Consider the following 20213-nt stretch of genomic DNA (forward strand, 5'->3'; position numbering starts at 1 on the left):
CCCTGCAGGTCCTTTGGCTAAGTTGGATGGTGATTCCATATCCTGCACGCTCGAATCTAGAACAATTATGGCCAACTCTCCCGTTTCTCAGACCTTGCTGGGTTTTGTGCATTATCCAGATATCCAGTTCCTGCCATTCGAAAGTGAATGTTGTTTTCTTCTCTGGCTGGAGGCCTGAGAAGGAGTGTGAGTAACTGCGCATGACTCAGACTGTCAGCTTGGAGAGGCAGCAGCGTGCTGAGGGGAAGTGCCCCAGGTGGGAATTTCACTTTAGGTTCCTCTCTTCATGGCTTTTCTCTGAGTTGGCTGTGGACACCCCAGGACTGGCAGTGGTCACATCTGACAGCGGTTTGAATCACAGCCACAAGCTGGCACTTCTGTCCTCTTAGGACCCTCAAAAAAGAAAACAAATGGGGGGCCGGCCTGCTGATGCAGCAGTTAAGTTCTCACGTTCCTCTTCGGTGGCTCGGGGTTCGCCTGTTTGGATCCTGGGTGTGGACCTACACACTGCTTGCCAAGCCATGCTGTGGCAGGCATGCCACCTATAAGGTAGAGGGAACAGATGTTCAGGGCCAGTCTTTCTCAGCAAAAAGAGGAGGATTGGCAGCAGATGTTAGCTCAGGGCTAATCTTCCTCAAAAAAAAACCAAAACAAAAACAAAAAAAGAAAAGAACTGGGGCTGGCCTGGTGGCATAGTGGTTAAATTCATGCATTCTGCTTCAGAGGCCCAGGGTTTTGCCAGTTCAGATCCTGGGCATGGACATAGCACTGCTCATCAAGCCGTGCTGAGGCGGCATCCCACATAACACAACCAGAAGGACCTACAACTATGTACTGGGGGGCTTTGGGGAGAAGAAGAAAAAAAGAGAAGTTTGTCAACAGATGTTAGCTCAGGTGCCAATCTTTTAAAAACAAAGAAGCAAAGAAAAGAAATGGGACTGGCCTGGTGGTGTAGTGGTTAAGTTCGCATGCTCCCTGTCAGGGTTTGCAGGTTCAGATCCCAGGTGTGGACCTACACACCATTCGTCAAGCCATGCTTTGGCAGCGTCCCACATACAAAATGGAGGAAGATTGGCACAGATGTTAGCTCAGAGCCAATCTTCCTCACCAAAAAAAAAGAAAGAAAAGAAAAAGAAAATAAGGATCATAAGTCTGAAAGAGCTGATTTCCATGAATGTGAACACCAATCACTTTCTGTATTTTCCTTACAGATGTGGTTAAATGAGAATATTCTCTATCAAAGGAACTTAGAAAACTTGGCATGGCAAGCCTCATGCTTGGATGCTCACCATGTCGCATCCCTGGGATGGCACATCCCTGGGGATAGCGAGTCCCCAGGATACCTGTACTGCTGGTCTGAGGGCTTGTTTTGGAGTCTGAGCCCTGTGTGGCCTCATGCAGACACTGACGGAAGCTGCATTCTGTCTGCAGGTGCAGCCTTTCTGGGAAGCGTTCTCCGTCAGGCGGAAGTAAGGAAGAGCTTGATGGTGGAAGAGGGCAGCATGAAGGTCGAGTTACTGCCTGCCCTAACCGACAACTACATGTACCTGATCATCGATGATGACACCAAGGAGGCCGCCATTGTGGACCCAGTGCAGCCTCAGAAGGTGGGAGGTGTGGCCCCAGCACCACTTCTTCATCCCCTGATGGGTTTGATAACCATGGTGTCCTTGCCACTTGGCCAAAGCTAGTCAGAAATTAATCCGTTTGGGGGCCGGCCCCGTGGCCGAGTGGTTAAGTTTGCATGCTCCTCGGCAGCAGCCCAGGGTCTCGCCGGTTCGGATCCTGGGTGTGGATGTGGCACCGCTCATTAGGCCACGCTGAGGTGGTGTCCAGCATGGCACAGCCAGAGGCACTCACAACTAGAATATACAATTATGTACTGGGGGTCTTTGGGGAGAAGAAGAAGGAAAAAAATGAAGATTGGCAACAGATGTTAGCTCATGTGCTAATCTTTAAGGAAAAAAAAAAGAAATTGATCCGTTTGGTTTTTAAAAAACAGACTAGTTGGGGCCAGCCCAGTGGTGCAGCGGTTAAGTGCGCTCATTCCACTTCAGTGGCCCAGGGTTCGCCAATTCAGATCCCGGGTGTGGACGTAGCACAACTTGGCACACCATGCTGTGGTAGGCATCCCATAAAGTAGAGGAAGATGGGCATCGATATTAGCTCAGGGCCAATCTTCCTCGGCAAAAAGAGGAGGATTGGCAGCAGATGTTAGCGCAGGGCTGATCTTCCTCAAACAAGTAAACAAACAAAAAACAAACTAGTGTCCAGATACTCTGTTATTGGGGCAAAGGGCCAGTGAGAGGGGTGGAGTTGGCCAAAGGCTTTGGTGTGGAGAGAAAAGGGCTCCATCTGTAAAGTCTGCAGGTCTGGCGAAGCGGGAGCCCTCCTTGGCATGGTCCTCTCTTCTGGAGGCTTCCTGCCCCTTGGCACTGCCTCTAGGGGTGGTGGCCTTGGCTGGAGGGGTTTGGAGAGGTTGTGGATGGGACTGAGCTGCCAAGTGGATCAAGAGAGAAAAAGGCCACCTTCACCCTGCTCTCCTGGAGTCTGGGAGAGTTGGCAGTGTCAGGACGGGGCCTGGCACATCCTGGCTTCCGCTGGGTACCCCCCACCTGCAGCCCAGCAAATCAGTGCTGGGAGTGTGACCCGGCCTGTGTCCTGCCTCACATCTGCTTGCAGGTTGTGGAAACAGTGAAAAAGCACGGCGTGAAGCTGACCACAGTGCTCACCACCCACCACCACTGGTAAGTGCTCTGAAGGCCAACTTCTTCTGCGCCAGCAGAGCTGCTTGGGCCTGACGGCTCTGTGCCACGTGCACCCTGAAGACGCCCATTGGCTGGGCCGGCCGGGGCACTGCAGGCTCTCTGGGCCCTCCCTCATCCGGGAGCCTGGGTCACTTCTAACCCCGGGGACTTGGAGCCTTGGAAACTCTTTTCCCCCACAGCTGTGTCTACTGTGCGGCTGAAGTCGGCCCCTAGGGGGATACTGAGAAGGCTTTCGGGCACTGGCCTCCGTGCTGCTGCCCCCGGCCCTCGGCCCTGGTGACAGGGTCTGGTGACTTGGGGGCTCCATGAAGAGATGGTTGTGCTATGGATCCTGTGGCCACAGGAGGGCCTCCAGCAGCGTCTTTGAAAGCTCTTGGGCTTGTGTGATGAAAAGTTGGCTTTGATGTCAGGGAATAAACTAGTCTAGATGTTAGTGCTTTTAAAAGTCAAGCAGCCATATTTGGAGAGGTTGTGGATTTTTTGATATGTGAAGGCTAAAGGACGAAAAAAGCATGCGTGTTTGGGTTTTAGGATAGAGTTGCCTGCCCAAGCCCTTCTTTTGGGTTTTTGAAACTTTTGAGGCTCTTCAAAGCTAGAAAAAGATGTTCATTTGGGTCTGAATTTTCTTTTCAAATAACTGCCCAAGGGCAGCCAGTGTCTTTGAACCTGAACCTGTGGCATCTTGCCGTGGCCCAGCCTGTGCGGAGCTGGGGGCATGTCCTCGTGGTAAAATGAGGCCTTCCATGTCTTTTCCACGGGCGTATCGGATGGCCGTGGTTTGAGAAACTTTATTCAATGGTGGGAACTTCTTGGTTGATGTAACTCAGTGACTGAGAATGTTTAGGTTGCTTAGCCTCTGGGGCATCAGGTGTTAATTCCTGAACGCGTTAGGGATGGGCATGTGCAGCCTCTCCTTGGCCTGTGCTACTTAGAGCTGCCGCTCTTTCTTTCAGGAAATCCACGCCCCTCCGCCGGCGCCCTCTGTGTGGCTGCAGGAGCCTCCACTTCCTGTCCCGAGCCTGTCACAGTATGCCTCTCTCCCACCTAAGTCACCCCCACGTCCAAGGCTACTTTTCTGACACAGCGCTGCTTCAGTGTCGTTCTCCACACCTGATGTTTGTGCTAGAACAAAACGCTAAACCAAGCCCTAAAGGGAGCTCCAGGGCGGGGCCCCCGCCTCCCTCCCACTTATGGGTGGTGGCCCTGACGTTGTCACAGATCAGCGATGGGTGTGCGGAGGATGGGCATGCTGAGGCCTCTGCTGACCCTCCCATGTGTATCAGCCCTCAAGGGCAGAGGAGCAGCGGGCGGGCCTCCTGTTATCTCGGCCCTCTGGAGGAGGCTGGAGGTGGATGTGTGGTGAGGGGCAGGTGTGCCCGGGCGATAGGAAAGCCCTCGCCTTGTCCTGGAAAGGCTGCTCTTCCCATGTTGGACACTCCTGGCCCTGCCCTGAATTGAGGGCCCTGCCTGGGCTTGCGTTGGTCTAATTCTGGCCCCACAAGGCCAGAGAGTGGAGCTCTTCTCCTGACCCCTTCCTGAAGTGCAGGTCACACTGACCCGGGGAAGCGTTGGGAGCCCCTGGATGAATGTCCAGGAGACACCTCAATTCTGGCTGCACGTTAGAGTCACCTTGGGAGGTCATTCCGGGCTGGCCTGTCCCTGGGCCGACAAATTGCCCTTGGGTGGCCAGGCATTGCTGTTTTAGAAGACAGCTTTGGGATCTGCTCAGGGCAGTGGGTGCCAAACTAGGCTGTGCATCAGAATCTCCTGGGGGCTTTTAGAGCTCCTGTCCTGCAGGCCACCCCCAGGCCAAGTGCATCAGGATATGGGACAGGAGTCAGCTTTTTACAGGTGACTCTGATGTGCCCAAAACTTGGGAATGACAGGCTTAGGGATTACCCAGGTGTTTGTGATTTGGTTCATCTGCTCTGGAAACTTCTGCAGCAACAGGGCAGGGGTGTGGCAGTGCTTCTCCTGGGAACAGGGTGTCTGAGAATGTTCTTTTCAGTGGAGCCAGGTGACAGACAAGAAGCCAGTTTCCTGTGCTGGAAGATGCATTTCTACTTCTGAGAAACATAACTGGGGGAAACAGAAATTCTGTGTGGTCAGGGTTTAAAAGCAAGCAAACCCCCTTTGTATCGCATAGCCCCAGGTCTCCTTTTTGACTTCTAGGGACCATGCTGGCGGGAACGAGAAGCTGATCAAGCTAGAGCCTGGATTAAAGGTGTACGGGGGTGATGACCGGATTGGGGCCCTGACTCACAAGGTCGCGCACCTGTCCACACTGCAGGTGAGGAATGAGCCAACAGAATGGGCTCGAATGTGGCCCTGCCGGACTCCAGGCTCTAGAGCAGAGTGTTGGGAGGGGGCACCGTGGGAACACTGCCTCCCCCTCCTGGCTGTCCCCTCCTGTACCTCAGGGACCCAGAGGGGCACTTGAGCACTTGGGCTCTGGAGATGGCCTTACCTGTGGGTGGATGGAGGGCCTCAGGGCTGCCTGGGCCTGGACAGTCCCCTCTTTTGAGACTGCCTCAGCAAATAAGTGTGCAGGTGGTGGCTGGATGGGGCGAAGCTGGAAGGCAGAGTTTTGAGACAATGGGGAAATTTAAATATGGACTCTAGGTGGGGTCTTATTCTCACATCACTGTGAAATTTCTGGATGTGAGGATGGTAGTGCGGTTATGTGGGAGGAGGTCCTTTTCTTAGTTGACGCAGCTGGAGTACTTAGGGGCGATTTGTCAGCCTGTGTGCGACATCAAGTGTGGGTGGGGAGAGCACATGCCCCAGATGTGGGAACCGTTAGCATTTGAGGAGCTGGGGAAAGGTCACACAGATGTTCATCTTTATTTCAGTTATTTTGTAGGTTTGAACATTTTTGAGTAAAAAGTTCAGGGGGAAGTGGAGACAGAGAAGGGAGAGAAAACCAAAGGCCAAGCACCTAAGAAGGAGAACCATCTTTTCTAGCAAGACTCCTGGTTCAGATTGGGCCTGATTTTGAGGGAGAAGACAAAGCCCCTTTGGGTTTGCCGCCAGCAAACCTCAGGTTCCAGGGTGGCCCCTGCACCTGGGGGCGCACTCAAGGACTGAGTCCCACGGTCACCAGCAAGACCCGCGTCCCGCTAGACGGAAGCCCGCAGATCCTCGCTGGGAGCTCCTGCTGTGGGTGGGCCTGGGGTTTGAGGAGGATTTTGCTGGCCAGGGGGCCATATGCTGTGGGTCTTAGGACAGGCTCCCTGGCACGTGGGGAGCACATGCCCGTGCGTGCTTTGTTTAAGGTGGGGTCTCTGAACGTCAAGTGCCTGTCGACACCGTGCCACACTTCTGGACACATCTGCTACTTTGTGACCAAGCCCAATAGTTCCGACCCCCCTGCTGTGTTCACAGGTGAGTGTTCAGGTGTGTATGCTGGGGGTCGGGCAATCTTTGCAAAGACTCTCTTGCCTTAGGGATGTCTTCAGAAACCTCTGGGCAGAGGAGGAGAGCGCTTCCTACCAGGCACACTAGCAGGACTGTGCCAGGAGGGCCTCGGCCCTCAGGGTGGAGCCTGGGGCTCAGCTTCAAACACATCCGGGGCACAGGCAGGCCGGGTGGAGGTGGGGCTTGGGGAGTGGTGCTCCTGGTGGGGCTGGCCCATGTGCTCCCTCTGATCCTGGTCACCACGGTCAGGTGCCCAGGGGACAAGTCTTTCCTTGAGAGACTCTGCCTGGTGGGGATGCAGTCCCAGCCCCCACCTCTCCAGAAGCAGACATGTGGGCAAGGCAGGGGGCAGCGAGACTCTCCAAGGGAGACCCCAAGTGGAATCAGTCAGACCCACCTTGTGTGCCGAGTGCTCATTCTGCCCCATCCCTCTGTGAGCTGAGAGCTGAGCTGGGTCCTGTAGCCAGCCCCTGTCCAGGGTGCCCTCCACGGCAGGCCCGAGAAGCTCAGACAGCGGTGGTGGCTGCAGGCCGCAGTGGCCATGACTGTCTGTGAGGTTTGTGGAGCACCACCTGGCGTCAGGCTGTGTGAGCAGCAAGTTGGGGCACATGGTCCTTTCCAGCAATTGGAGGTCTTTTTCCCTTTTGAGAGAAAATGGAAGAATGCTGGTGCTCTTTGGGGAAGCTGTGAGGCGAACAGCTGTGTGATGTCTGGGCATTCAGGGTGACGCAAGCAGCTGGCCGTGGATGAGTGGGAACAGCTGGGAGTGTGTTAGCCCGAGCAGAGCAGGGCTGTTGGTGTGCGGAGGTCCCCCCTTCGTTACCTTTTTCAGTGATTATGGACAGTTTTTAAGCTCTGAGTCTTCCAGAGATGTCAGTCACAATCTTGATGTTATAACTGCAGCAAAAGTTTGTTTGAAAATACGACATCTGGATGCAGGGTGGGCTGGAGTGGGGCCTGCAGTGGGAAGGAGGGCATTCGTGGGGGCTCTACATGGAGGCCTCAGTGGGGTGGACTGAATAGCACGTGCGGAGGCAGGCTCCTCATTTCAGTAAGTGCACCAGGTGACGTCGGATGTTGACATGAAGCAGGGGGGTGCGTAGGGGCCTCTGAACCGTCTCTGAAGCTTGTCTGTAAATCCATAGTTATCCCAAGTCTAAGCTAATTTGAAGAAGCTCAGCCGTTTGCAGTGTCTGCCCTGCAGTGGCCGGCAGTGCCGGCTCTGAGCTGAGGCCCGAGCGCAGGTTCTGGGACCCTGGGCATGTTGTGGGCACCCCGGGGCTCATGATGCGCCTCGCGGTACCATAGTCTGGAGCAGGTGAACTGGCCCATGTTCAATGCTGTGCGCCTGCGTGAGTGGTGTGAGTGGCCTGTCCCCCGCCCCGAGTGGTGATGGGCGTGAGGTGAGAGGTGGGAAATTCTGCCTGGCCTGGTAAACTCCAGCACGTCCACGCTCCTCTTACTACGCCGTGTCAACCACTGGACGTCGGTCTGCCCAGCAGGCAGGTGGGATGACAGTGCCTGCTCTCGGGTTGTCAGGACCTGGGGAGCGTGCAGGCCTGTAGGGATGACCCCACGAGCGAGGCGGGCACCCTTGGGACTGTGCCCATATCAGAAGCCACGCCCCGCTTTGGAAGGTGTGTGGTGGGCTGATTGCCGCCGGACACTGACCCTGAACCGTGCCCTGCACGTGTTGTGCCTATCGTCTAAGTGAGAGCAGCTGGCAGGGAAGTGCCCTGTCTTGTTGGTAACTTTTGTAAAAAATATGTGGAAATGGTTTGGTGTCCTCGTGGTGAAGTGAAGGTGTCTGGGACATTGACGGTGAGGACTAATGGTGTGGGAAACAGACGGACCAGCAGGGCCCTGGCTGGCCTGTGTGTGCACAGCTGAGGAACCTGCAGCATCCAGAGGTGAGGTGATCGGAGGCCCCAGGCCCAGCTCTGAGTGACCCAGGGCCACACTCCCTTCCCCTCTGGGGCCAGCTGAGCCGAGGGAAGAGAACATAAGTGGAGGCGGCCACAGCCCAGGAAAGCGTGTGGCTGCAGCCTGGGATGGGGTGGGCAGGACTGGGTGCTGATGGACAGGGAGGAGGAGAGGAAGGTGGCCTGGGGTACAGGCCTGGGTGTGAAAGCAGGGTGCGGCGATGTCACCCAGTGGGGCCTCTGTGTTTGAGAGGTTGTGGTCTGGGACCTAAGATTTGGGACCCCAGCTCATGGCAGTGAGTGCCAAGGCCACGGGAGCAGCTCAGGTGGCCGGGAAGGGGAGGCCACAGTGGATGCTAGAACCTTGGGCTAAGTCTGGCGGCGTGTGGAGAGGAGAGTGGCAAGCTGGCTCTGCAGAGCTTGTGGGGGAGGAGAGGCCTGCCAAGGAGGTGGGACGCCCCCAGATAAGGGCAGATGATGTTGGAGGGTGAGAGGGGCACAGTGGGAGGCTGGGGGTACAGGAGGACAGCCGTCCTGGCCACCAGGGGAGGCATGTAGGTCCCCGGGTCTCTCAGTTGTCCTTGGTGCTGTGATGCTGCCAGTGAGGATGCGGCCCCCAAAAGGAGGAGGCCCAGGCTGGCTCCCCCTGATGGCAGGAGGCCCGTGAAGTTCCTGGGCTTGGAAATAGCAGGTGCTGCTTGTCCCTGGAGGGAGGGCCAGACCCTTCAGCCTCCTGCACCTTTGCGTGGCCCATCCTCCTCTGGGGTCTCCTTGGCCTCTTGCTGGTCCCCAGATTTGAGGTTGTATGGTCCTTCAGGGGCAGGGCCCCAGTCCTCTGTCGCAGGCTGCCCTTCTACCTCATCCTGTTGTCCTGTTCTGAGGGGGCAGTGCTGCACCACGCCCACCCGGTGGGCCTCGGCTCCTACCTGGGACAGCTCCATGGTTCTGGGGTGTGGGCCGGGGCTCCCTGGGAAGAGGCCTGGCAAGTGCTGATGGAGGAAGAGTGTCATGCAATGTTGGGGGGCCCCAGGCTTTGCCCACCACAGGGACCTGGAGAACAAATGCACCTTGGGTTTCCACTGGGCACAGAGCCCATTCTCGGGGAAGATCCCCAGGGGAAGGAAGCAGCAATGCATAGAGACCTGGCAGGTGTCAGGTGGAGGGGACATCGTCTAAAGGGCTGAGGCAGGAAAGGGCTGAGTGGATGGCAGCAAGTCCACGTCTCGAGGCGCCTTGTGGGCTGTGGTACCTCGTGCGGGGCTCCTGGAGGGCCGAGGCAGAGGCTGGTGAGATCACAGAGGGTGCTCTGATAGGATGGCGCTGGCTGCTGGGAATAAGGGAAGACACAGGAAGCTGGGCCTGGGAGGGGGCTGCTGGGCAGGTGGGGAGTAGGGCTTAGTTTTGGGGGCCTCAGAGCTACAGCTGATAGGACTGGGCAGTGAAGGGAGGAGTCAGGCTGACCCTAAGGTTTGGATCTGAACAGCTCTTGGGGGGCTGGTGGTGCTTGTTAGTGAGGCTTGAGGGAAAAGGTCTGGGGAGCGTGGGGACTGAGCATTGTGGGTCGTCTTCAGGTCCTGTCGGGCACCTGGGTGGAGGTCGGGGCCGGGGCTGGGCCCTGGTCAGCCCAGGGCTCAGAGTGGAGCCCTGGCTGTGGGTGCAGCCCATGGACTGTGGGGTGGTCAGCACTGTCTGGGAGCTGAACTTAGCCCCTCAAGGAGGTGCATCCTGCTGGTGATCCCTCCGCTGCTCATGGCTGTGCTGTTTTTCAGGTGACACCTTGTTTGTGGCCGGCTGTGGGAAGTTCTATGAAGGGACGGCAGATGAGATGTACAAAGCCCTGCTCGAGGTCCTGGGCCGGCTCCCTCCAGACACAGTAGGCAGCCCCGCCACTCCCTGGGCCACCCGCCATCAAGCTCACCATGACTAGGGCATTGTGAGGACACCGCCTGCGTGCTCTGTCCCCTCACCGCCATCCTGGCCCCTTTCGGAGCCGTCAGCCCTCACAGCCTGGCTCCCCCACTGTGGCCACACAGGCCTCTCCTGCATGTTGGCAAGAGCGGGAGGGCAGAGGCATTTCCTCTGGAGCGTGGTTCCTCTTCTAATGTACTCTTTATTGTTGTTTAACCTACACGCAAGAAGTGTCCTTGCCCTAAGGGACATCTCCATGGGTGTTGCTGGCTGGACCCAGCCCGGGGCCCCTCCATCCTGTCTCTGAGGGGTTTGAGGGCCGATTAATGAGTCTCTTCAGAGCTCACAGGTTTGGCTTTTTCCCAGAGAGTGTACTGTGGCCACGAATACACCATCAACAACCTCAAGTTCGCTCGCCACGTGGAGCCCAACAATGCCGCCATTCAGGAGAAACTGGCCTGGGCCAAGGTGAGTGGGATGTGCTCCGGGGCACATCCTGTGGGACAGTCACTGTGAAGTGACTTCCCTGGGTGCACAGAGGGTCCAGGTCCTTGGCACTGACAGTGCTATCCCCAGAGTGGGCAGAAAGTGCTCCTTGGGCTGGTGAATCAGACAGGTTTTAGACCAGCCCAGCTAACTGCTCAGGGGAGCCCTGGTTGTCTCGCTAAGATCCTTTCTGACTCGATGGGTCCGGGCTGGGCCTGGGATTCTGCATTTCCAGCAAGCGCCCAGGCAAGGCCGAAGCTGCAGGTCCCCAGCCTGTTTCCCACGTCCTGGGCTGCACGGTCTGGAGGGACCATGTGGCACCACCTCAGCCTCCTTGTCTGGGGAAACTGCCCCTGCACTCTCCTCAGAGTGGCGGAATTCACCTGGAGGCTGCTTGTCTGCAAGGCATTTATTTCAGCCAGGGCTCCCGATGTGCTGGCACCCACTGTGCTGCGCAGCTCAGCCCAGGGCCTGGCTTGGGGTCCTGGAGGCATCTTCTGTGGGGGTTTGGGAATGCTGCTGCGGGTGGCTGGGCTGAGGAGTTTCTGCTGGACTCGGGGGCTGTGTCCCCCTACAGTCACTGAGAAATGGTGTCAGTAGGAAACACATGCACCCGGGAGGCCGCAGGTGCCAGGCTCCCTTCTGCTGAGCTCGGTGAGCAACACCACCTCGTAGAGTTTTGTTTTTTTAACAGATCACCTGTTTTTGTTGAGCATATTTTATCAATTTTTGGGGGTGGGCTTACGAAATAGTACTTATAAAAATTCAAACACTACCTTAATCAATCAGTTGATAAATATTATCCCATTTTTTTACAGTGTGCATATATGAAAACTTTTCTTAATATAAAAAATTATACTTATTGTTTTGTGGCTTCCTTCTCACTTAACACATCTTAGTGCTCTTTCCATAGCAATCCATACATATTGGACTCATTCTTTTCCCAGTTATCTGCTTTTTAAAAACGAGTCTTTATTGAGGATAATTTACATACAGTAAAACTTACCTGTTCTGTGTGAAAGTATATAGTTTAGCGAATTCTGACAGGGTGTGCATCCGGGTAACCCCCACCACAATCAAGAGACAGAACATTCCGCTCCCCAAAAGCTTCCCTTGCCTTTTCCCATTCAGGCCCCCAACTGCTCACATGCTCTGTCATGATAGATTACTCCTTTCTAGTGTTTCATACAAAAGGTGGCCTATAACGTTACTCTGTTGTGTCCGCCTCTTTTGCTCAGCATTCATGTTTTGAGATTCATTGTGTTCTCTTTTATTTCTGAGTAGTGTCTCATATGGATATACTACAATTTGTTTATCCACTCATCTGTGGATGGACACTTGGGTTGTTTCCAGTTTTTTGCTATTACAAATAAAGTTGCTATGAACGTTTGTGTGCAAGTCTTTGTGTGGACACATGTTTTCATCGCGTGTGGGTGCATACCTAGGAGTGGAATTGCTGGGTTGTATGGTAAGTGTATGTTTAACTTTTAAGAAACTCCCAAACTGTTTTCCAATTTATTGTACCATTTGGCATTTCCACCAGCAATGTCTATGAGTTTCAGTTGCTCCACACACTCACCAACACTTAGGATTATTGATCTTTTGTTTTTTTTTTTTGCTGAGGAAGGTTAGCCCTGAGCTAACATCTGTGCCAGTCTTCCTCCACTTTATATGTGGGTTGTCACCACAGCATGGCTGATGAGTGGTGGAGGTCCACGCCCAGGATCCAAACCTGTGAACCCAGGCCTCCAAAGCAGAGTACGCTGAACTTAACCACTACGCCATGGGGCCAGCCTCTTGTTGGTCTTTTAAATTTTAGTCATTCTAATAGGTGTGTAGTGGTATCTCACTGTGGTTTTAAAATTTACATTTCTCTGATGGCTAATGAAATTGAGTGTCTTTTCACATGCTTATTGGCCTTCTATATGTTGTCTTTTGTGAAGTGTATGTTCAAATCTTTTGTCCATTTAAAAAATTGAGTTGTCTTCTTACTGAGTTGTAAAAATTCCTTATATATTCTACAAACAAGTCTTTGTCAGATATATACCTCAAATATTTTCTCCCAGTTTGTGGCTTGCCTTTCCATTTTCTCAACAGTGTCTTTCAAAGAATAAAAGTTTATACTTTGGGTGAAGTTCTGTTTATTAATTTTTTTATGCTTTTTGTGTCTTATCTAAGAAATATTTACATACCTCTACATCACAAAGACTTTTGCCTATGTTTCCTTCTAGAAGTTGTACAGTCTTAGCTTTTATGTTTATATAGATTTATGTTTAGGTCAATGATCCATTTCAAGTCAATGTTTGTGTATGGTGTAAAGTCAGAGAAGGTCACTTTTTTTGCATATTGACACCCAGTTGCTCAGCACCGTTTGTTGAAAAGACAGTCCTTTCCTCATTGGATTACCTTGGTGTCTTTGCAGAATAGAATGGACCATGTAGGCACGAACCTGCTTCTGGACTCTCTATTCTGTTCTGTTGATCGATATAATTTATCCTTGCATCAGTTATACACTTTGATTACTATAGCTTATCATAAGTCTGGCAATCAGGTAGTATAAATCCTCTAACTTTATTCTTTTTCAAAAGTGGTTTTGGCTCTCCTAAGTCTTTTGCATTTCCATATGAGTTTTAGGATCATCTAAATTTCTACAAAAAAGTCAGCTTGGCTTTTAATTGGAACTATGTTGTAACAAAAGACATGGAGAGAATTGAGATCTTAACAATATTAAGTCTTTCCATGAATATGCTATAGCTTTCCATTTATTGAAGTATTTAGTTTTTCTCAGCAATACTTTGTCATTTTTAAAGAAATTACACATATTGTTAAACATATCCTTAAGGACTTCATGTTTTTGGATTCTATTATAAATGATTATTTGTTGATAGTCTTTATAAATATACTTTATTTTTGTATTTGACCTTGTATTCTTGTGACCTTGCTAAACTCACTTATTCTAGTATCTTTTTCCTAGATTCCTTAGCACACAATCATGCCATCAATGAACAGACAGAGCTTTATTTCTTCCTTTCCAATCTCTATGCCTTTTATTTATTTTTCTTGTCTTATTGCACTGGCTAAGCTCGCCAGTACAACATTAAATAGAAGTGGTGAGAGTGGACATCTTTGGCTTGTTCCCAGTCTTAGGGGGAAAGCATTCAGTGTTTCACCATTAAGTATGATACTAGCTGTGGGTTTTTTGTAAGATCCTCTTTATCAGGTTGATGAAGTTCACTTATATTCCTGGTTTTCTGAGAGTTTTATCATAAGTGGGTGTTTAATTTTTTCAAATGATTTTTCTTCTTCTGTTATGTTTTTTCTCTTTTACTCTATTAGTATAGTGGAGTACATCAATTGGTTTCAAATGTTAAACCAACCTTAATCTTGGTGTATTACGTTGCTAGAGTCTATTTTTATGTCTGTGTTCATAAGGGATATTGATCTGTAGTTTTATTTTCTTGTAATGTTTTTGGTGTTAATATGAGGGTAAGCTGGCCTCATAAAATGAGTTGGAAAGTGTTTCCTTCTATTTTCTGAAAGAGTTTTTTATGATTATTATGATTTCTTCCTTTAATGTTTGTTAGAATTCACTGGTGAAGCCATCTGGACATTAACTTCTTTTTGTGGAAAGATTGTTTTTGTTATGAATTAATGTCTTTAATTTGTGTAGGACTCTTAGATTTTTATATCTTCTTGAGTCATTTTTGTTAGTAACTTGTGTCTTTCAATGAATTTTTCCATTTCATCAAAGTTTTCAAATTTGTTGACATAGTTTTCATACTGTTCCCTTTTTTAATAGCACCTTTGTTCAGGTTTACTTCACACGTATAAACTGCATCAGTTTAAAGTGAACAATTGAGTGAATTTTGACACGTATTTACCAATAAATGACTACCACTAAAATTAAGATACAGAACATTTCCATCACCCCCGAAAGCTTTCTCATGCCTCATTCTCTCTGCCCTGGCTCCAGACAACTGATCTGTTGCATGCCACTAGACCCTAGTGGCATTTTCTAGAATTTTATGTAAATGAAACTCCACAATATGTGCTCTTCTATCTCTTTTTCACGCAGCAGAATGATTTTGAGATTCATTTGTGTTGCTGCATGTTTCAGTAGTTCCTTTTTATTGCTGAATAGTAGTCAGTTGTTTGGAGATACCACATTTTGTTTATCCATTCATCTGTTGATAGACATTTGTGTTGCTTCCAGTTATTGGTTATTGTGAATAAAACTGCTATGGTCATTGTGTGACATATGTTTTAATTTATCTTGAGTAAACACCTACGAGTGGAATGGCTGGGCTATGTTATGTGTATGTTTGACTTGTAAAGAAACCACTAAACTGTTTTCCTAAGTGACTGTATTATTTTACATTAGTGCTAGCAAAGTACTAGAGTTCCAGTTGTTCCACATCCTCACCAACACTTGGTACTGTCAACCTTTTAAATTTTAGTCATTTCAATGAGTTTATTGGTTTCATTTGCTCTTCCTCAGTGCCTAACAATGTTGAACATCTTTTTAAGTGCTTATTGGCCATTTTTGTGAGGTGTTAGTTCAAGTCTGTTCAAGTGTCAAACCCATTTAAAAAACTGGATTGTCTTTTTGTTATTGAATAATAAGATTTTTTAAAGTATATTCTGGATACAAGTCCTTTGTCAGATATATGTATTGTGAATAGCTTCTACCATTCTGTTTCTTGCCTTTTATTTTCTCAACAATGCCTTTTGAAGAGCAAACATTTTAAATTTTGATGAAGTCCAGTATATTAATTTTCTCTTATGTTTCATACCTTTTGTCTCCAATCTAAGAAATCTTTGCTTTTCCCAACGTCAAAAAAAGTCTCCTGTTTTTGTTTTTGGAAGTTTTATAGTTTTAGTTTTTACTTTTAATTCAATTAGATCAGTATAATCCCCCCCACCCAATATCTGTTGGATCTGTTGTGATGGCCCCTCTTTCATGTCTGATGTTGGCAATTTGTGTTCTTTTTCTTCATCATTTTTATCAATTCTGTTGATCTTTTAAAAGAAAAAATTTCCCTTAGCTTTCCTTGTTTGTTTATCCATTGCACTGATTTCTGCTCTAATCTTTTTTAACTCCTTCCTCTACTGGCTTTGGATTTACTTTGCTCTTCTTTTTATAGGTTCTTAAAATGGAACCCAAGGTCATTGATTTTTAGACCTTTCTTCTTTTCTAATATAAGCATTTAAAGCTAAAAACTTACCCCTAAGTATTGCATTAGCAGCATCCCACAAACTTTGATACATTGTATTTTCATTATCTTCAATTCGAAATATTTAAAAAATATCCCTTGTAATTTCTTCTTTGACACATGGGTTATATTGAATTGTGGTAAACTTTTTTAGTCTTTTCAACATTTTATTATGAGAATGTTCACACATATAGAAAAGTCGAAGGAATTTGCATTGTGAACATTCATATATACAACATCCACTTTCTACTATTAACATCTTACTATACTTCTTACTGTCTAGCCATCCATCTTACTTTCACTCTTTTTAGTAAGCAAAATATACTAATGCATAGATGTCACCATAAATCATTTTACTGATCCCACTGGGAAGGACATTTAGAGTTTTTAATTTTTTTTGCTCCTATGAACTGTGGTGCAGTGCACATCCTCATACCTAAGTCTTCACGTTTCTGCATGCTTCATGCTTCTGTAGGAAACATTGCTACATGTTAACACTCAATAAATAATCCAAAAGATTATGACAGTTTACACTCCCCCATCTACACATGGAAGGCCCTGTTTTAAAATGACCCTTAGGAGAGTTAATCTTTCCTCATAGGACGTGGAAGAAGATTTCTTAGGACGAGTGAGAATACTGGAGGAAGCACAAGGAATATTATAAAACATTCTAAGCTTATTCTCACCAGAAGGGAAAGATCAGAAATTAGCAATAAGCTTTCATCTTGACCTCCCACCAGACCCCTACTCGACACACCTCCAGCGGTTGAAGGATTACTTCTTGATGCCACTGCTCAAGGGATCAAGGGGTGGGATCAGGACCCTTGGTCCAAGGGCCCCCAGTGGTCAGGAAGCCTGGGTGTGGGTGTTGACAGCTACTGTCCAAGCTCTGGCCCTGTAGCCCTCCAGGTTAGCCTGGCAGTAGAAGGGCAGGGGCTGTGGGAAGGGTAGAGACCCCCCACCCCCCGAGCTGTTAACTCTGAGCTTTTTCCTATAGGACTTTCTATGGGAGCTAACAGTTGGCCAGATGGCCTGGTTTACATCTTCTCCCTGTCTGCCCTGCTCAGTGTTGATAGGAGTGAGGTCATCCCCCGTGGAGGTGACCAGCTGCCCACTGAGGGCTCTTCCTGGATCCTTCCTAGGAGCCTGTGAAGGGGAAGCCCTGCCCAACCAACCTGTGATGAGAGCTCACCACGCCTTCCAGGGGGCTCTCATCCCAGAGGAGGGAACCCGGGCACCTGTCGCCTTGCTCTGCTTCCCAGCTGTGCTGTGCACAACCCACATGCTGTGTTGGGGGTGTAGCTGTGGGCGTTTCTTCTTTTTTATGTTTTCTGCACTTTTGCTGGTTATTACTTCTGTAATGTAAAACATAAACTTCATATTCATAAAAAGAAAGCTCCATGTCCCCCTCCATCCCCAGGCTAGCAAGGGAAGGAGGGCCGGGTTGTCACTGGCAGCTCAACACTCACGTCTTCAAGTCCTTGCACTGAGCTGACTCTGCTCACTTTGCCTTCTCAGTCAGAGGATGTTGCAAGATCGCTAGAAGGTATTCTGAAATGTCATTGTTAGAAGTTTCCGTGTTAAAGTGATCTGTTTCTTTTGCAGGAAAAGTACAGTATCGGGGAGCCCACAGTGCCGTCCACCATAGCGGAGGAGTTCACCTACAACCCATTCATGAGAGTGAGGTGAGGGTGTCGTGGGAGGGGCGCCACCCCAACCTGGGGCGTCTTCGCCTCTGCTTCCCTCGAGCACAGCTGAACAATGTCCGCTCATTGAAACTCCTTCTGAAGATCCCAAATGCTAGAGGAGACTGCCCTGAAATCTTTATTAATTGTAGCCAAAGAATCAGACACTTTTTCTTAAAAGTCAGGGGTGAGTTAAAAGCCAGTGCCCTTGGCATGCTGGCAAGGGCCTGGGGTCCTCTCTAACCATGGCCAAGGTCCCTTAGGCAGGCCAGGTGGGTTCTCAGAGAGCTTTGTGGTGCTGTGCCACCTGGGCAGTGCCAGACACCAGTGTGGAGTTGGTGTCTCCACTCTCTGGGTCGCTGGCGGGACTAGGCTCGGCCAGCATGTCTTCCACAGTGAGGAACACCCAAGTTGGCCATTGGCTGTCGCACTTCATTTTAAGAAGGTCCCGACTTCTCCGGGCTCCTTTCCTCCCTGGTGCCCTGGGAGGCGTGGTGGGCCTGGCAGGTGCAGTGTGCAGCCTGCAGCCTGGCGCTTGGCTTCCACAGGGAGAAGACTGTGCAGCAGCATGCGGGTGAGACGGACCCTGTGACCACCATGAGGGCCATCCGCAAAGAGAAGGACCATTTCAAGGTGCCCCGGGACTGAGGTGGCTGCGGGGCCTGGGCGCCTATGGCTGCTGCCCCCGCCTTCAAGCGCATTCGGGTATCAGATGTTTTAGGTGAATTTTCTGCTAGAAGTGTGGAGATTCAGTCTTGGTTTAATCTTAAGTTAATTTCAGAGCCCTCTGCTTGTGTTATCAAATGTCCTAACGCATATCTATAAGAGAAGCAGCTAGGAAGCGTTTATCCCTGGAAGCTCCGCTTGCAGACTGTGTGTTCTCTCTGGCCTTTTCCTGGGGCCCCCATGTGACCCCCTACACGATGCCCCAACAAGACTTGCCCCCTTCCCTGCCCGGACTGCACGTCCCTGCTGTCACCCCCCTCAAGTCCATGCTGACCAGAACAGGGCCCCCAGAGGGGGCGGGGGGTGCTCGCCCCTCATTTTCCTGGCACTGCAGGGAGATACCTGGTGTTGCGCCCACCTCCTCCTCCTCATCCTCCCCCCTCCCCCAGCTGCCTCTAGAGGAAGTCATCCTCAGAGGTCCTGTGTCGGCGTCTTCGCAGAGCATTTGTGTGTTGACGTGGAGCAGAACCCCAGCCCAGCCCAGCCCAGGCTGGGTCCGGCCTTGAGCACCTACCTCGGCTGGGGCAGCGAGCAGTTCGTGGCCGGAGCACAGCTGTGCGTGAGGCCGGAGGCTGGAGGCTGGGCAGTGGTGAAGAGCCGCCTTCCTCCGCAGGGCCTGCCGGGGGTCGGGCCAGGGCACGCGGGCTGGGAGCCTCTGTCACGTGGTGCCCACGGAGCTCCGAGCTCGGCACACCTTGTCCCTGAGGAGGCTGGCCTGTCCTGGGGATGTTCCCAGGGACTGTGTGGGACACTGTGCCTCGTGTGGCTAAGAGAGCTGAAGGGAGGGATGGCAGGACACGCGTCTTCGGTCGGGAGTTGCCAGGCGCCCACGTGGCTGTCACACACCACTGTGGGCACCTTGCTGCCCTGCTCACAGTCTCATCCACTCAGGCCCCAGCAGGGAGAGGCCTCCACATCCTTCCTCCTGTGGGAATTTGAAAGAGGCCCCGGGAAGCTGCCATGCTAGGCGTGGCTCCTTAGCCTGCAAGCTCAGGCGGGTCCTGGGCCCTGGGAGAGCTGGGGGGCTCTGCTTGCACCGGGTCACATCCCAGGCAGAGCTGGTGGGAGGCTCGGGTGGGGAGGAACAGGGAGAGGCCGCCCTGGTGGGTCCCAATGGCACCCAGGGCCCTACGGTGTAAGGAGGAAGGGTGAGACTTAGGACGCAGGGCGCAGACCCAGGGGACAGTGAGGGGCAGAGAGGGCTGCAGGGAACAAGGGGTGTTTGTTCCCAACCAACTCATTTCTGGATCTGGAGGTTTTTCATATTTTCAGTCTGGCCTTGATCTGTGACCAGTACCAGGAGCTGGGGTCTGTGAAGGCTCTGCTCGCTGAGCCTGTCACTTCAGTCTCCCATTGGTCTGTCCTGTGATGACGCTCACTGAAGACTGTGTTAGTGCCTTTCGGTCCTGTCCTTGGCTGAGCTGGGGCTCCCATCACCGAGCAGCCGCCTGTGTGGGCCACGCTGCTATATGGCTGGGAATCCAAGACATGTCAGGGTTGCATGAGAATCAGAGCCATTCTTGTCCAAGGATTATAACATTCTAGATGGAGCCAAAGCTCCCTGTGACCAGCAGCCTCCACCCCTGCTTCTGCAGCAGTGGCGTGGAATGGGGTTTGCACGGGTCCTTCTAGACGCTTCATTTCATGGCTTTGACCACCAACTGTGTGGAAATACCTGTGCAGGCGTCTCAGGACGCTGTGGGGCTTTGCGATGCCTGTAAGTCCTGGAGAGCTCAAGGTCCCGTGTGGCCTGTGGCGCTGTGTCCACTGCCCCCAGGGGCCTCCCTAGGGACGTCGAAGTCACTGCAGTTCCCACCAGCCACGTGTCTTCCCCAGCTGCACAAAGGCCATGCTAAGGGTGAGCGGTTTTCATCTTAACCTGCTGCCCAGAGGCCCCTCTCCCACCAGGATCCACCACGATCCCACTTTGCTCTGCTTAGTTCCTGTGTTCCCGATTGCACGTTTAATGTCAAATAAAGAGTAGAAACAAAACATTTACAAAACGTCCAGAACATAAGGAAAAACCTGCCCAACGCCCAGCCTGCGCCACCATGCCGGCCCTCCTCCTCACGGCAGGGGCAGCAGCCT

The 20213-nt window shown here is 51.1% G+C and overlaps 1 protein-coding gene across 4 annotated transcripts in view; it reads left to right on the plus strand.

Annotated features, from left to right (window-relative positions):
• HAGH (hydroxyacylglutathione hydrolase) overlaps positions 1-18256 on the plus strand; it is a 28639-nt gene extending 10383 nt beyond the window's left edge. For 3 of the 4 annotated variants that reach the window (XM_008506560.2, XM_070568824.1, XM_008506559.2), the window contains exons 2-9: positions 1432-1607; positions 2683-2747; positions 4941-5058; positions 6044-6152; positions 9877-9980; positions 10382-10483; positions 17320-17399; positions 17948-18256. In XM_008506560.2, the coding sequence (XP_008504782.1) occupies positions 1485-1607; positions 2683-2747; positions 4941-5058; positions 6044-6152; positions 9877-9980; positions 10382-10483; positions 17320-17399; positions 17948-18047 (801 nt within the window). In that variant the 5' untranslated portion in view covers positions 1432-1484 and the 3' untranslated portion in view covers positions 18048-18256. Of the gene's footprint in view, positions 1-1431; positions 1608-2682; positions 2748-3721; positions 4328-4940; positions 5059-6043; positions 6153-9876; positions 9981-10381; positions 10484-17319; positions 17400-17947 lie in introns of those variants that run through there. The other variant, XM_070568825.1, reaches the window with a different exon arrangement.
• The last annotated feature ends 1957 nt before the right edge of the window (positions 18257-20213 follow it).

The sequence above is a fragment of the Equus przewalskii genome, chromosome 12, assembly GCF_037783145.1.
Source record: "Equus przewalskii isolate Varuska chromosome 12, EquPr2, whole genome shotgun sequence".
NCBI lineage: Eukaryota > Metazoa > Chordata > Mammalia > Perissodactyla > Equidae > Equus > Equus przewalskii.